Source organism: Orcinus orca, chromosome 18, assembly GCF_937001465.1.
Source record: "Orcinus orca chromosome 18, mOrcOrc1.1, whole genome shotgun sequence".
Classification (NCBI taxonomy): Eukaryota; Metazoa; Chordata; class Mammalia; order Artiodactyla; family Delphinidae; genus Orcinus; species Orcinus orca.
This window is the reverse complement of record NC_064576.1, coordinates 10,340,278-10,355,585: the sequence shown is the minus strand read 5'-3', so window position 1 is coordinate 10,355,585 and position 15,308 is coordinate 10,340,278. Positions and strand designations below refer to the sequence as shown.

At 36.4% G+C, this 15,308-nt stretch overlaps 1 protein-coding gene across 10 annotated transcripts in view; it reads left to right on the top strand.

Moving 5' to 3' along the window:
• The window catches only part of PCCA (propionyl-CoA carboxylase subunit alpha), a 385,988-nt gene that overhangs the window by 175,913 nt on the left and 194,767 nt on the right, over positions 1 to 15,308 (top strand). For all 10 annotated transcript variants that reach the window (XM_033435088.2, XM_049701173.1, XM_049701172.1 and 7 more), the window contains 2 exons: positions 4,079 to 4,147; positions 5,903 to 5,978. In XM_033435088.2, coding sequence (XP_033290979.1) covers positions 4,079 to 4,147; positions 5,903 to 5,978 — 145 coding nt within the window. The remainder of the gene's footprint in view (positions 1 to 4,078; positions 4,148 to 5,902; positions 5,979 to 15,308) is intronic.

Below are 15,308 nucleotides of genomic sequence, written 5' to 3'. Positions count from 1 at the left end.
CACAGTTTTTTGTTTTTTCATATTTTGTACTGTATGATGTTCAGGAAAGTCAGAATTCACCTAACAGGGGAAGTCTGGAGACATCTGACTTCTAAATAAATGATAGTTTACAGTGTTCCCAATTCTTCTGAAAATCGTAATGAAGAAGATTCATAGAATCCTAAGAATGGGAAATGACATTTCTGTGTTACAATTTAATCTTTTCAGTAAATCTAATCCTGCTTCCCTGTATAGTCAGATGTCAAGAAATCAAGCACAAAATCAGCTCGTTAATCTAAATGGATTAAGGAAAACAAAATGTACCTGTTTCTATTAAGTGTCAAAGACTTTAAGAAGTGCGTATTATGTACACCAGTTAAAGAAAAGTGAGCACTGTCCACTGTATTTGTACTTCTTCTGTGTTTAGTAGCTGTTCTTTAAATAGTTTGTGTTGCATAAAAAGAACAAGGACATACCCTTCATCTTAATCAAGGTAATAAGTGCATATATATATGACATTATGTTAGCTAGTGGATGACAAGGCTGTACCATCTGTGAATATGATCATTCAGTTTGATTACTGGCATGAAGATGGTGAAAGATTACAGGAAGAATTCTAAATTTGAAGATGTTATTGGATATATGATTTATTTCACTTTTTAAATTGTTTTTGCCCATGTGCTTTCTAAAGGGACTTGACCCTTTCTAAGCTCAGAGACTCCATGCTGTGTTCAAAGCCTGAAGGCAGAAGAAAAATTGTAAAGATTTAACAGGCATTATGTGACGTTAAATAGCAGATGAGAAAACAAGTATCATAGGGACATATCTAAACATTTTTTTAATCAAACAAAAAAGTATTAAATAAGAATTCATAATGATTACTCTAGTTGTTAGAAGTTTTCACCATGTTGTAATAGCTAACAGGATGTCAAACATTTTGCCCTCGCAAGTTTTTGCAATTTGCAATTTTCAAACGTGAGACCTGTTGAAAGTACAAGTGATAATGGACAAACTGTACCCCCTACAGTCTTTGTCCCACCAAATCTTTCTTCAATTAATGCTGCAGCAGGAGCTTTATGTAATAACATTTGCAGTTGTGAGCCATCCATAGAAAGAAAAAACAATTAAAATGCCTTAAATGTTCTGCTTACTGCTGTTATTTGCTTGTGTGAATGTTGCATGTCAGCTAAATGGACCAAGGAATAGATAAAGTGATTGGGTGCGGGAGAGTGCACACTAAGCTTTGTCTATCATTATTGCTGGGAGCAATCAAATTGATGTCAGCAGGACAGTAGATGCGCTGACAGCTGTAATTATGTATCTCCATGGTGATCACTTTTGGCCTGTCATGGAGGCCCATGAGTCCCCTCCCTTGGAAGCATTTAATCAGATTGGGCTGTCACTTGTCAGGTAGACATGGCGGGCTGGGAGTTGTGCTGAGGGGGAGAGGTGAATCAAGAATGAAGGGTGGGAGCTGGCTGATAGTTTCACAGGGTCCACTGTGTGAAGAAAGACATTTAAATTATGCCCGAGGTTTCCGAGCAGTGGTTTGAGACTCATACACAGGTGCTTGGGTGGTGGTGGTGGTAGTTTTTCTTCCTTGCCTTCTTAAACTAGATTAGTTTTAACTCAGGAGATCCTTTGCAGCTCTTAACCGTTTTTGATCACAGGAATACATACTTCAGAGTTAACTTCTGGTTTGTGTTTTTCACATTCTTCTCTAAGCCTCCTATTAGCTTATGTGGCAAAGATGAAGATTTTCTTATCTTTGATCACTGTATTTTGTAAATTTGTTATTTTCAGACTGCAATTTTTTTTCTGCTTAGAAATTTGGTTACAATTCCACTTTATTCTTAAAGCTTTTAGTGCAAAAGCTAAAATACATGTTTTGGTATAGGCTTTGTTTCAGTGGAGGAATGGAGACTTAATTTTAATTCATTTGTTAGACATTTTTTTGAATTCTGATTATCATTTGGAAAAAGCTGCATAGACAGTAAATTGTAAGTCAGTTTTTCATGCTTTGTTAGTTTTAAATTGGAAATGTTGATTTGCTTATACAAAGATATGTGTTGATTATATTTAATACATCTTTATTTTACCGTATATATTTTTAAATTAAAATGACATACCTTCTGTGATGATAATTTTATTAAATAACAAAGACATAGTTATATCTAAGAGCCCTTAACTTTTAGGGTGGTGTTATTCAAGGTAACTAAAGTTTTAAGTTACTATAGGAGAATGTAAAAAAATATTCTTTATTGTCTGTTATTTTACTAGTGGGTTGAACATCAAAGTTCCACACTAGCTTTGTAGCAGTTTATGTAGCAAATAGTAGCATATGTTTTAAGTCAGAAGTTTTAGAACTTGTACCAATCTCAGTTTTAAACACAGCTTTAGCAAGCATGCTATGGTTTTAAATAATACATGCTGGTAAAATTAGCTCTTTAACTTTTTGCTACTACAATTAAAAAAATGCAAGTTCAGAGATGTCTTTTCTGTTATGTAACTTGATCACCAGTTGTCATTTTGGGGCAATTTAAATGTATCTAGGAGGTAGATTATGATATTGCTTTCACAGCTGCCCCATTAATTCTTTTCTAGATTTTATAAACACTGTGAATTTCATAGAACTTCAGTTGATGTCCTGAAGTGTGTTTTCAGAAAATAGAAAGCCAAATATGTGTTTTAAGTACACCGAATGATTTTCATTTAGAATGAAGATTTTCATATATGAATATGAATGCAAATATAAATATCCATATTTTTTCATGAGTTATTTGCAAATACAGAAATGAAAGCATTCTGGGTATGTGACAGTGTTATCTTCTAAAACCTTACAAAGAGAATAACAGTAGTATGATTTTTTTTTTAAGAGAATGAAACTGTGGCTAATCTTTTGATGTCATCGTATAATAAAGCCATCATCGAACCCTCATGTGGATATCCTAGACAAGAGGTTCTACATGTGGTCCCTTGATAATTGCCTAAATTAAAATATTAAAGGCCTAACAGCCGCTGTGTTGACCTTTTTCTGCCTTGCTGCAGACAGATGAGCTGCTGTTTATTAGGAAGGCTTCTTCCCACAGGTGAAGAGCTATGTGAGCTTTGCTCTTCTCTTCCCACCCCTTTACCATGTTGGGCATCAAAGTCCTGCTGTTCTAGCAGCTTCCATTAAATTCTTCTATCCTCAAACCCCCTAGGACATGCTGGACTATCTTAACTATTTTGATTAGCTTTTAAATACTTCAGATTCCAAAACTTAAGCACAATAATTTAACAAATATTTCATCCTCAGCAACTGCTCATTTTAAAGTTTTACATGGCTAACCTCTGTGCCTTACTGCTGGTATCAAACAGGGAGATGAAAACAAGAATCAGTGATGTACTAACTAACTTGTTGGCTGGTTAACAGCAATCAGGTTCTTCAAAAGAATATTTTGAACTTGTGCTATTTTTTTTTCCCCCGTGAAAATCACAAAATCAGAACTCTAATTGGGGCTGTGTCCTTACAAAGGAAAGCCATGAGAAAAGCTGTATAAACATTAAAGTCTCGGGGGACTAACAGTAACAGAAAAAAACCCCACATTTTCAGTTGAGAGGGTGAGGCAAAAAAGGAAAGTGTTACAGACATGAAAGCCACAGGACCAGTGTTCCTATGGAGCTGATGAGCAGAGCTCCCGAGTCCTGCTGCATGGCTTGACTGGGGTCCGCATTGGAACTCTCGGAAGAGTAGAGTGGGGAGTGTGATTAGAAGGAGCATCGTTCATGCTCTCCTTCAGTTGGAAGGCACCATCAAATAGCTACAAACACATCCCACGAAAGTGATGTATAAAGTTTTGTTTGTTTGTTTGGGGTTTTTTTTGCTCTTTCTTAGTTCCTTTGTTTAGTGGGAGAACAAAAAAATATGTGTTGTACTGTATAATAATAGATCAAGATAGTTTGGTCTCTCTATATTTTTAGATTGTTATTCTACTTACTGGGAGCTGAAATGTTATTTGAGATTGAAATTATCCATCTGCTTCATGGAAATTAAATTTGTTGTTAGAAAGATAGCTTCACAATATGAACTTTCTTTTCTTTTCTTTCTTCCTCCCAGGTCCGGGTTGATAGTGGCATCCAACCAGGAAGTGATATTAGCATTTATTATGATCCAATGATTTCAAAAGTTAGTTCGACTTCTTAATGATTTCTTTCAGTTTTCTTCTGAAGAGACAATGGACATATATAATTTAAAAGTCTGGGAAAAGAAAAAGTCTGGAATGGGTACTTTATCTGAATCATGTGCTATAATTAAACAAATAATGATGGCCACTGATGGAAAAGTGAAAACTGAGCAGCTTTTCTTTCTCTTAAGAGAAATTTCAACATTATGTTAGTTGGCAACACTCCCTCCTCCCCAGTGAAATCACCCCATCACCCCATCACCCCAGTCGCCACAGTAACAAGCTTAGCTAACCAGTGGCACCAACCCAGTCCACTGCAGGGAGGAGTTACGTTGCTTTCTGGCCAGTGAACATTGTCCAAGATGAAAGTATGAATGCAGGTGATGTCAAGGAGTTGAGGTGATAGGCTGTGTTTGTTAAAGGACTTTTCACCTTTTCTCTTCAGTTTTTATGAATTACTAATTACTTATGTAGATTTAAGATAATTAAATTTTGTGTAAGACTATAAGATGTCTTTTTGCTCCCTTTTTGAAATTTGACTTTCCAGAATATATTAACCAGTTCTACTTAAAATTTTAGATCTTTTGACATTTTCAAATCTTATGATCTTATAAAGTGTAAAATTCTTACTATAGTGGTTGAAACTGGATTTTATTTAGAATATCCTATTTTTTCTAAAGTGATAGACCTGTATTGAAGGATGACTTCTTTACTAAAACCCCTATTTCTTTTAACTTTTCTTTCTTTTTTTTTTTTTTTTGACCATGACGAGTGGCTTGCGGGATCTTAGGTTTCCTGACTAGGGACTGAACCCGGGCCCCAGCAGTGAAAGCTTGGAGTCCTAACCACTGGACCACCAGGGAATTCCCAACTCCTATGTCTTAAGATTTTTCTTTCTTCCAAGTGTACTTTTTTATGTAGTTGTAGTAAACAACCCACTTCTTCATTTTTCTTTTTTCACTTAAGTTTTTATACTAATGTTGTTAAAGTGAACTTTAGGTATTTTGTTTGTTAGAGAAATACTATTTAATTAAAAAATAAAAAATACAATAAAATATTATAGATATAGGGTTCCATTTTTAGATGAATACATTTCTGTTCAGAAAAATGGTCTGCAAATTAATTTTCAACCTGGCTTGTTATTGAACAGCTAATTAAATGTACCAAAAAATTGGAAACTATAGATTGACTAACATAGTAACCAGAAAAATATTTTACGAATAGTTCTTATTGCTAATTTATAAAAGGTCTAACACATATAAATAGGCACAAAATCATATAGAACAGTAAGATCTTTCTGTTTTTCCAATATAAGAACCCTTTGCTTCTGGGCTATATTATGTGTAAAATTAGCTATTCAGGGCGTCATACTTGAAGGGAGAGAAAAAACAAATCTTGCCTAATCCTCCACTATCCCAGATGTTTATATCCCATCCTAAATGTTCACAATTTTGATATCTTTCGTCTTAAATTTTTATATGCTTGTTTTTGTTACATTTTGGTTTACCTCAAATAGCTCTTTTCTGTGATAGTGAAATCTCGGAGAAAAGTCTGAAATAGCTTGATTCTAATATTTGTTTACTTAAAAAATCTTAATTGACGTAGTTTGTACTAAAAACTGAACCACTGAAATTTCAAAATATTTTTCTGGAAATTTGTTATGAAATATTTTAATTTTTACTAGGATGAAATGTTTGACTTACAGATAGATAGATCTATATCTATATAAACTGCTTTGTTTGTTTGCTTGCTTTTAGTTAATCACATATGGTTCTGATAGAAGGGAAGCACTGAAAAGAATGGAAGATGCACTGGATAATTATGTTATTCGAGGTAAAAACAAACATTTGAGGTTATGTTATTATACCTTGAGTCCAGGTCTAGAAAACAGCTTGAAGATTTATTAGAGAATTCGATAGAACATTTGCTTACTATGCGTTTAAATAGAAATAAAAGCTTGAATTAAACTGACATACTAATTAAGAATAGGTATTTAATTTTCTGTAGCAATCATATACTTTCCATATACATCTGAAATTAAGTTATTTAATTAAACTTATGATTGATGACTTTTCCTGGATGCGCATTTAGTATTTTATAGACTCTTCATTCTGGAGTCTTTTATTGTCTAGTGCAGCTTGACAGCCAATTTGCTATATTATTGTCTTTGTGTTTTTGTATAGTTTTGAAGTTTGAAACTTAAAAATGTATGGAGATTTAAACCATAGTGACCCACATTTGACTACTTTGAGAGTAGAGGGAATGGCTCTTTGCTTCTTTGAATTAGAGCAAACTATAAAATATTTTCTAGCAAATGCAATTCTCTTACCTCACGTACATACAGGATAATTCTAATGTGTAACAAAGTGTGATCCTACAAGCCTTTAGGGTGTGTAGTGATATTGGTATTAGGAGGAGCCATTAAATTTAAATAATTAAAGTTATACTTATTTCCCTTAAGGAGTGAATTACAGTATAAATTTTATTAGCAACTTTCATTAGTAATGAAAATATCATTTTACTTTAGCCCAACATAAATTAACATCAGCTTCAGAATAATGGAGTTTAATATCAAATTTAAAGTGTGAAATATAAGTTCACTTTGAATTGTGAATGAATACTGTGGGTCTAAGAACACCCGTAAGAAAGACTGGCTGTATAGTTTGGCTCTTTTCTGGCTCACTAAATATAGCAGTGAGGCTGAGAGGCTATATTTTGGAGGCTGAAAGGTGGGACGGTGGTGGAGTATGACTACCCAGCCTGTTTCAAGCCCACGTGGAGCTATTCTGCAATTTCAAAAAGCCTGCTTTTGAGTGGATACAGCCCATAGGTTGAAAGTCTTGACAAGTGACTGCAACTTCGTGTGAATTAGAAAAAGTGCTCTGTTCTCTGGATGTCTCCAGCCCTGAGACAGGGAGCCCAGCTTAGCAATGGAGCATGTCAAACCCTTACTTTGCCCCTTTGACCAACTTCCTTTGTGCAGTGAACAGTTTGGACGATAGCGGCTCAGGACAATTTAGTGACTCTATTTTTACACATCTACCTTGCCCTGCTAATTTTCATCTGTTGGTAGATAAGTCATGCAATCCTCACTTGTCGTCATGTTTTCTCTTCCAGCTTTTCTTTTGTTAGGTCAGGAGAACTTTCTTCCCTCCCTTCCCTTTTACTGTCACCCTCTTTTCTTCCCATCTGTTAATTAGTGATGGTGATTGTATCTAATCTCATGTGCTAGTGATTCACCTCCATCCACGAAAGGAAAGCTTTCAAGTGAACCTAGGTGTAATTTTAAGAAGTACCATTAACATCCAGAGCCTCTTAGAATTTGAAAATTTCCCTTCACATTCTTTCTGGCTATTTCTCTAGCTCCTTTTTAGCCTTAACGGTAGAGTATTTTCTGGTTTTATAACTCTGCTGTGTTCTACCATAAGCAGCAGATGCATATTTTAGCTGTACATTGGTTAAGTAGGCCTTGAGAGGTTTATTGCCCTACGGAAATAATATTGCCACAAAATTATTCTTGTGCGTGTTTGGAACACACATTTAATTCGGGTGTGTGTGTGTGTGTGCGTGCTTAACTATACATACGTACGTAGACATAAACAAGGCACTTGGCAAGATTATTCCCAGAGGCTTTTAAAGTATTTGTAAGAGTTTTCTATATGTTCCCCCTGCTGCCCCCACCCTATCATTGAATTTTTTATTGTGGTTGTTGAATTATTAGTTGGTGGTTAATTTAGGTTTCATTTTAATGAGCTTGAATGGTAAATTCATGAATCTGAGATAGTCAATCTGAGTAAGAATATTTTGTCGTGTCATATCTCTATTAAACTTTGATTTGGTATAACATAGTGGCATGGCATATGGGCAGTTTGTCAAAATATTAAATTAGCATTGGTCCCACCTAAAAGTTTTTCTTCTACTGTGTCTGGCTTCTGAAAGGAATATTCTTTTATATTTACAGAATACACCTTCTTTTTTTTTTTTTGCGATACGCGGGCCTCTCACTGTTGTGTCCTCTCCCATTGCAGAGCACAGGCTCCAGATGTGCAGGCTCAGTGGCCATGGCTCACGGGCCTAGCCGCTCCACAGCATGTGGGATCTTCCCGGACTGGGGCACGAACCCATGTCCCCTGCATCGGCAGGCAGACTCTCAACCACTGTGCCACCAGGGAAGCCCCATATATATATATTTTTAAATGAACATGTTTTCCACTAATTTACTTATTATACTTTATGTATAAGTACACAAGTTACTATATTTTTTAATTCAGTGACTTAAATACAAAGTAGGCTTGCTATTATTCTCCTAACTTTAAATATATCACGTGTAAAGCAAGACATATTTTACTGTGCAGATAGATTTTTCCAGGCTTGGTCTGAAATTTCTACCTTTGATTTACTGTGATAGAATAGAAAGAAATCAGACAGGCCTGGATTCATATCCTGTCCTGGATGCCATTTAGTAACTATGTGTCTCTGAATCTCACACTCCACATTTAAGAGATAGAGTGCGAGTCTCTGCCTTATAAATTAATGGTGAGGATTAAATGAGGTTCGGTATGTAGAAGGGCTTGGCAACAGTACTGCCTTGTAGAGTTCAGTAACCTTAGTTCCCATCTTCTTTTCTCCCTCTCTCATTACAGTTGCAAAACCACAGGTTTAAAAACCGTATGTCATAAATCATTATCAGTTGGTGTTATGTGTAATTTATTAAACCGTGGATAAGCCATATTGAAAGCCCATTTTAGGCCATTCCCAGTACTGTGTGCTGAGTTATATGCTTTCATTGCCCCCCGTTCTACTGCCTTATTCAAAGCATTTACCATAACTGTAATTAAAGCATTAGTTGTTGAATTAATTGCTAAATGTTGGATTATCCCATAAGAGTATTAGGTACATGAGGGCAGTGATGGTGTTTATCTTGTTTATTTGTGTATTACTGGTGCTTAGCAGTTCCTGATACATGGTAGGTGATTAATAAATATTTGTTGAATGAGTGAATGAATAAGTGAGAGATACTATCTTTATTTCAAAGAGTTTCTAGTATACTTGGTATGGAAAATACATAAGATAAGTGTAATATAAATTCATAGGTGCCATAATAGTGGAGTGAAAAAGTAGAGTGGGAATTCAGAGGTGGAGAGGGTATCTTTCTTTTCACACCTCTCCCTTTTTGTCCTTTGAAAGTAATGTGAGTACTGCTTTAGGACTCATAGGTGACTCTTTTGAGAATATTTTACTTGTGCTTCCTTAAAACGACTCCTCAGAGGAGCAGTATTTTTAAAAAGACTGGTAACTTACCATGTTGGTGAAGTAAAGGTGATGGGCACACTCAGGCATCTCTGAAGTATGACTTACTGCTGTCTTCTGGGAAAATAAACTGGCACTAAGTGTTAAAAGTACATGTCCTCTCACCTAGCTGTTCAGTTTTTGGGAATCTACCCTATAGTGTTAAAAGACTGAATTGTGAGATGCTGTTTACAAGGACATTTACAGCAGCCTTGTTTGTAGTAGCCAAAATTCTGACCAGCCGCAGTGTCCACCAAATGGACATATCTTCATTATAAAATACTGTGCAGCTGTGACTTGAAGTCATGTCTGTATGTATTATTAAAGTAGAAAAGCAGTTTGGAGAGTAATGCAAGCTTTTAGTTAAAACCTTCTTGTCCTAAAATATTTTTAGTTATGTTTGGATGAGCACAGAGAAAGACGTGGATATATACACATCATATTGAAATATATATATATTTTTTTAGCTCAAAAGAGGGAGGTGGTTCTTGATACATAGCCCCCAGACTTTTAAATTTTAGGCATTTTCAAACCTAGAGAAAAGATGAATGGATAGTACTTTGCACATTGGTACACGCTTCATCTAGATGAATTGTTAAACTTTTCTACATTTGCTTTTTTACTCCATCTCTTCCTTTCTTTGTCTTCTCCCTCCCCTTCACCCTTCTCTCCTGTTTTTTCCCCTGAACTATTTGACAGAAAGTTTCAGACGTTATGACATATCACTCCTAAATGCTTCAGAATGCATCTTAAGGGTAAGATTATGTTCCTCCAAAACCACAATACCATTATCTCACCAAAGGAAATTAGCAGCAATCTCATCTAATGTACTGTCCATATTGGAATTTCCTCAATTGTTCCCCACAGTGTGTTTTTTACCTGCTTTTTAGCCCCAGCATGGTCCAATCAAAGTTTATATTGGTTATGTCTCTTTATTTTCTTGCCCTCTTTGTATGTCTTAACATTAACTCTTCAGAAGAGTCAGGGGCAGTTGACATGTAGAATGTCTTACATTCTAGATTGAAAGTTTCAGTATTGGCCCAGAGAAGGCACTTGGGAAATAAGCTGGAAAGATGGGGATTGCCGTTGGAAAGTGATGTATTTTGAATTGGTGATTTTGAAAGTGGTGCAGTTACTGAACACTAGGTGATTTCAGGGTGTGATTATGGGACCAGGTGGCTAAAATGGAAGAACAGATTATTTGACATGAGATCCTAAGAACGGAGCCGAGATAATGTTGTGTGGATCATCCACATGGGTGGTATGAGTTAGGAGCAGAGGGAAGGTCATGAGTTGGGTAACATAAATTCTTTAGAGAGTATTGCACTGTGGCAAGGATGTTGATAGATGACAGAGAACTGGAGAAGGTTTTCCTGACCAGAGAAAATAAACCTCAAGGAAACGGAAGTTTTTCCAAGGATTAGAAGAGGTAATGTTTTGTAAGTGGCAGTGAGGGTTGCTGGAGAAGTGAGGTCCTTGAGGACGTTGAGTATTTCAGTTGAGGGAAGGAGGTGAGTGGAATGTCCCATGAAGATGCCGGCTCTGTGGTAGACCCAACTGATCATGGAGCGTGCTCTCAGAAGGTATTGTGGAAAGGCCTGGAAAAGAGGGAGCAGGTGTTTGGGGAGGGAGGAGGTAGTTGAGTTATATGAGGTTCCGAGGATGGGCAGGGAAGCTTGTACTTCCTGTAATGGATGTAGAGTCCCTGAAGTAACGGCAGTGAGCACTTGGGCTCAGAAAAGTGGTCTCAAAGGCATTCTGAGGGGGCTGGGTCTGTACACTTCATCTAGTTAACTTTTGAGTCTGTTTATTTTCCTCTGGCCCTGTAGTCCCAAGCCAACACTATCTATATCATGGATGAGTGCAGTAGCTTCCTGATTGGGTTCTCTACAAGTACTCTTCACCGCATCAATCCATTCTTCAGTATGCACAGAATAATCTTTCTAAAGTACAAAGCCAGTGATCACTTCCCTGCTTTAGTGTCCTCCCATTGCCTCTGCATGGACTCTGCAGTCTGATTTATACCACTTTCTCTCAGGCCCCCTTTTTTCCTGCTTGACTGTTGTCTTCATTTACTGGTATGCACTGTCTTCTTTCCACCTGAAGACCTTTCATGGTTAAGCTAGTCTAAGCAGTTGTGACAGTGAGAATCAAAAATACAGTGACCTAAGAAAGACACAGTTTAATTTCTCTTCGATGTAACAGTTGGGAAAGGGGTTGTCAACGGCCAGTAGGGTGACTCACACATTCACAGCAGATGGTTTTCATTTTGGGGCCCAAAGTGGCTGCTTTCATGCCCATCATCCAGCCTCAGCAGGAAGAGAGCAGGGACAGGGGAGTTCACGCTCACTGTTTTACAGGGCATAACCTAGAAAGCACCCTTTATTTCTGCTCTTGTCCTATTGGTGGTTAGTCTAGGTGGTCATACCTAGATGCTCGGAAAATGGGAGATGTAGTTGATACAAGGTGGCCATATCCTCAGGTAGAGTGTAGCATTTCTCTTATTAAAGGAAGGAAAGGAAAATAGATATTGGCAGACAACTAGGAGAAATAAGAATATATACATGTATCTGCTCATTTTTGGAAGCACACACATGTACACAAGACCAGAACTAATGAGATGACATACCCGTAGGAGGTGGAGGGATGATCTGGTGGAAGTGATTGGGGGATGGGAAGCAGTACATGGGCTGAAAGGGAAAGACTTCTTTGATTATACATTTTTGTATATTTCTGACTTTTAGATCCATTTTAATATTTTAAAATAAATAAAATCATTAATGTTCTGGTGGAAAAAACTCAAAATGGAATACAAACAGATGGACGGGACTGTATGAATAATACAATCATGCTGAAGGAGGGGGACAAAAAAAGCTAATCTAAATAACTTTTAATAGTATTTTTACTGGATACCCTCAAGGCAGAGATAAAATATGTATAAACAAATATTAAACTCTAGTTAGTAGGTTTGTTTTTCCTAGTTCATCGGTTAGCAGTTCTGAAACCAGTTTATGTATATTCTGGGACTGAGGAAATAAACACATGTATGGTGGATAAGAAGAGCCGAGTTTCTCACTGTCAGAGAAAGGAGTTACAGGTATGGGAATGGAAAAGTGTGGAATGAACCCCATGGTGTTGAATTGGAAGTTCAGTGTGAATTCATACTTCTTAACCTAGATTGAAAGATAAATATATAACTATATGTTACCGCATTTGTAATTGTGTGTGTGTACATACATACACATGCCCTCTAGCTGAGGATTTCTCAGTTGCAGCACCACTGACGTCTGGGGTAGAACACCTTTGTTGCGGGGAGTGCTGTCCTGTCCTGTACATTGTAGGGTGTTTAGCAATACCCTTGGCCTCTACCCAGTAAATGACAGCAGCATCGCCTCAGTTGTGACAAGCACATACTTCCAGACATTGCCGTATGTCCCCTGAGGGGACAGTCATGCCAAATGATTGAGAACTGCTGTCCTGCTGAGAGGTCATAGCAGCACTGACACCCAGAGCAAGGAGCACACCAAGCACCCAGGTCTTGTTTTCTGAATACCATCCCCCCATAAATGGAACCTGCACTCCTTGACAAAATGGCTCCTTTCAGGAAGAGTATAAGATGAGCCTGAAAGATATTATATAAGGATGTAATCAAGTGTTCAAAAAATGGTGATGTGTCAAAAAGACACAGGAACCAGCTTTCAGGGGCTTCCGCTGGCCAATCTGGGAAAGACCTCAGCAACAAAATGAATAATGCTAGCAATAGATTAAAAGCCATGAAATAAAATATAAGTCCATGAGTTTATACTGATACAGATAGGTAAGAAAGATAGATGAGGGTGGAGCTCACAGCTCTCCCTTACAGTAGATTTTAAACTAACAAGTGTAGAAAAATCAGTACTTGGCAAACACCAAATTGTTTGGGTAAGAATCATCAATGAATGATTGATGCTAAAATTAGTGGATGAAAGTATGATGAGAGACAGGTATTTGCTTAGTTTCATAATATCACCTCAGGTGATAACTAATTAATTACAATGGGACAAATAGTACCTTTAAAATGGAGAAACCTAGCAACCTACCCAAATGATTAAAATTAATGTCACTGGTAATGGGACAAATCAGTATCATGCACCTCTTGATATGATGCACTGAAAAGTACACATTCTTTCTGTGATATTCTTGCCAAAAAATATGTAACATGGATATAATCACGAGGAAACAGACAAACCAAACTGAAAAAAAGTGTACAATATAAATGGGTTGTACTCTTGAAAAGGTCAAAAAACAAAAAAAAGGATCAATTTATCTACATCAAAGGAAACTAAGGACACATGACAACTAAATGCAACGTGTGATCCTGGATTAGTTCCTGGACCAGAAAAAAAGTTTTCCTTTTGTAGTAAAGGTCATAAATAGGACAACTGGTGAAATTTGAATAAGGTCTGTAGACTAGATAATGATACTACTATCAGTGTTAATTTTTTGATCTGGTCATTGTATTGTGATTACAGAAGAGACTCTACTTGGTTTTAGGATATGTACACTGAAGTATTTAGAGGTAAAGTACATCTTATCTGCAATTTACCTTCAAATGTTTAAGAAAAAAATTGTGTGTGTGTATACATAAAAAGAGAGAGAAAGAGACAATGAATGACAAAGCAAGTAAATGTGGTCAGATAATAACATTTGGAGAATCTGGGTAAAGGACATACAGTAACTCTTTGTACTATTTTTGTGAATTTTCTATAATTCTGAAAATACTCCAAAATGAAAAGTTTTAAAAAAATAAGTGAAGAGGAGCGCGTGCTCCCCTCCTCCCAAAGCTAACATTCAAGGAATAAAAACAGAGAAGCATTTGTGATTTGTAGTTAAATATCATTCATCTGACTAATTCTAAAGGATAGAGGGGTTAAAAAATTGTTTTATGAAGAACAGAAAGTGGACAGTTTACTGTTTAGTTTGATAACTGTTTAGTTGTTCAAATGATTTTTTCTTTTTTCCCGAGCTGATTGTGAGCTTTTGTTAAGATAAAGATTCTTTAGAGCAAAAATGTAATTTGGTTAAAGTTAATTTCTGAGTCCCCATGAAATACGCAGTGGCTTTTGGCCTCTGTTTGATCCTGGCAGTGTGTGCAGCTAATGTCTGGCCAGTGTTTTGGAACCAGCAGGCAGTCAGGAGAAAGCTGCTCCTAGGGGTCCTCTCTTCTGTGGCCTGGTCGTGATTTCCCATACAGATGGGACCTCATGAACTTTGGCAGAGGTCATCCTCAATTCCCAGTCCAAATCTCAGAGTCATAATTTTTATGAGTATGTGATTAATAATATCGTAAAAGTTATAAACTAAGCCTGAGAGTACCTCTACTATCTGCTTATTGTTTGAACAAGATCAGTTTATATAATAGCATTGTCTTAACTGAAACATGGAAAGTAAACTAAATACAAAATGGTAACTTTCAGATATGTAGGATAGCTTAGTTCAATGCTTTTTATCATTTATCTGATCTTTTGAGCTTTTAGATATAAAATAATTTTTGATTATTCCCTTATTTGGCTTTAGAATTAATTAATATTTAGTAGTTTTTGGAGCAGTCAGTTGAGGGATCTAGATTTTGGTTGTCTGCCATTAGCTATTGTTTTACCTTACGATCCTTAGGAAAGAATAATAGATAATGACTAGTAATATATAATATTGCATAGTAATATGTAATATTTTACTCAGAGAACGTTAAAGGGAAAATGCTCTTATGTATTAATTTTATTCCTGAAACACTATTTAGCAAGGTAAAAGCCTATATTTTCATGCTGTATTTACTATTCAAGTAGAAAGATTTTTAAAAGTCCATGCTTCGTTTGTGTGCTTGAGCAGCTCTGTTCT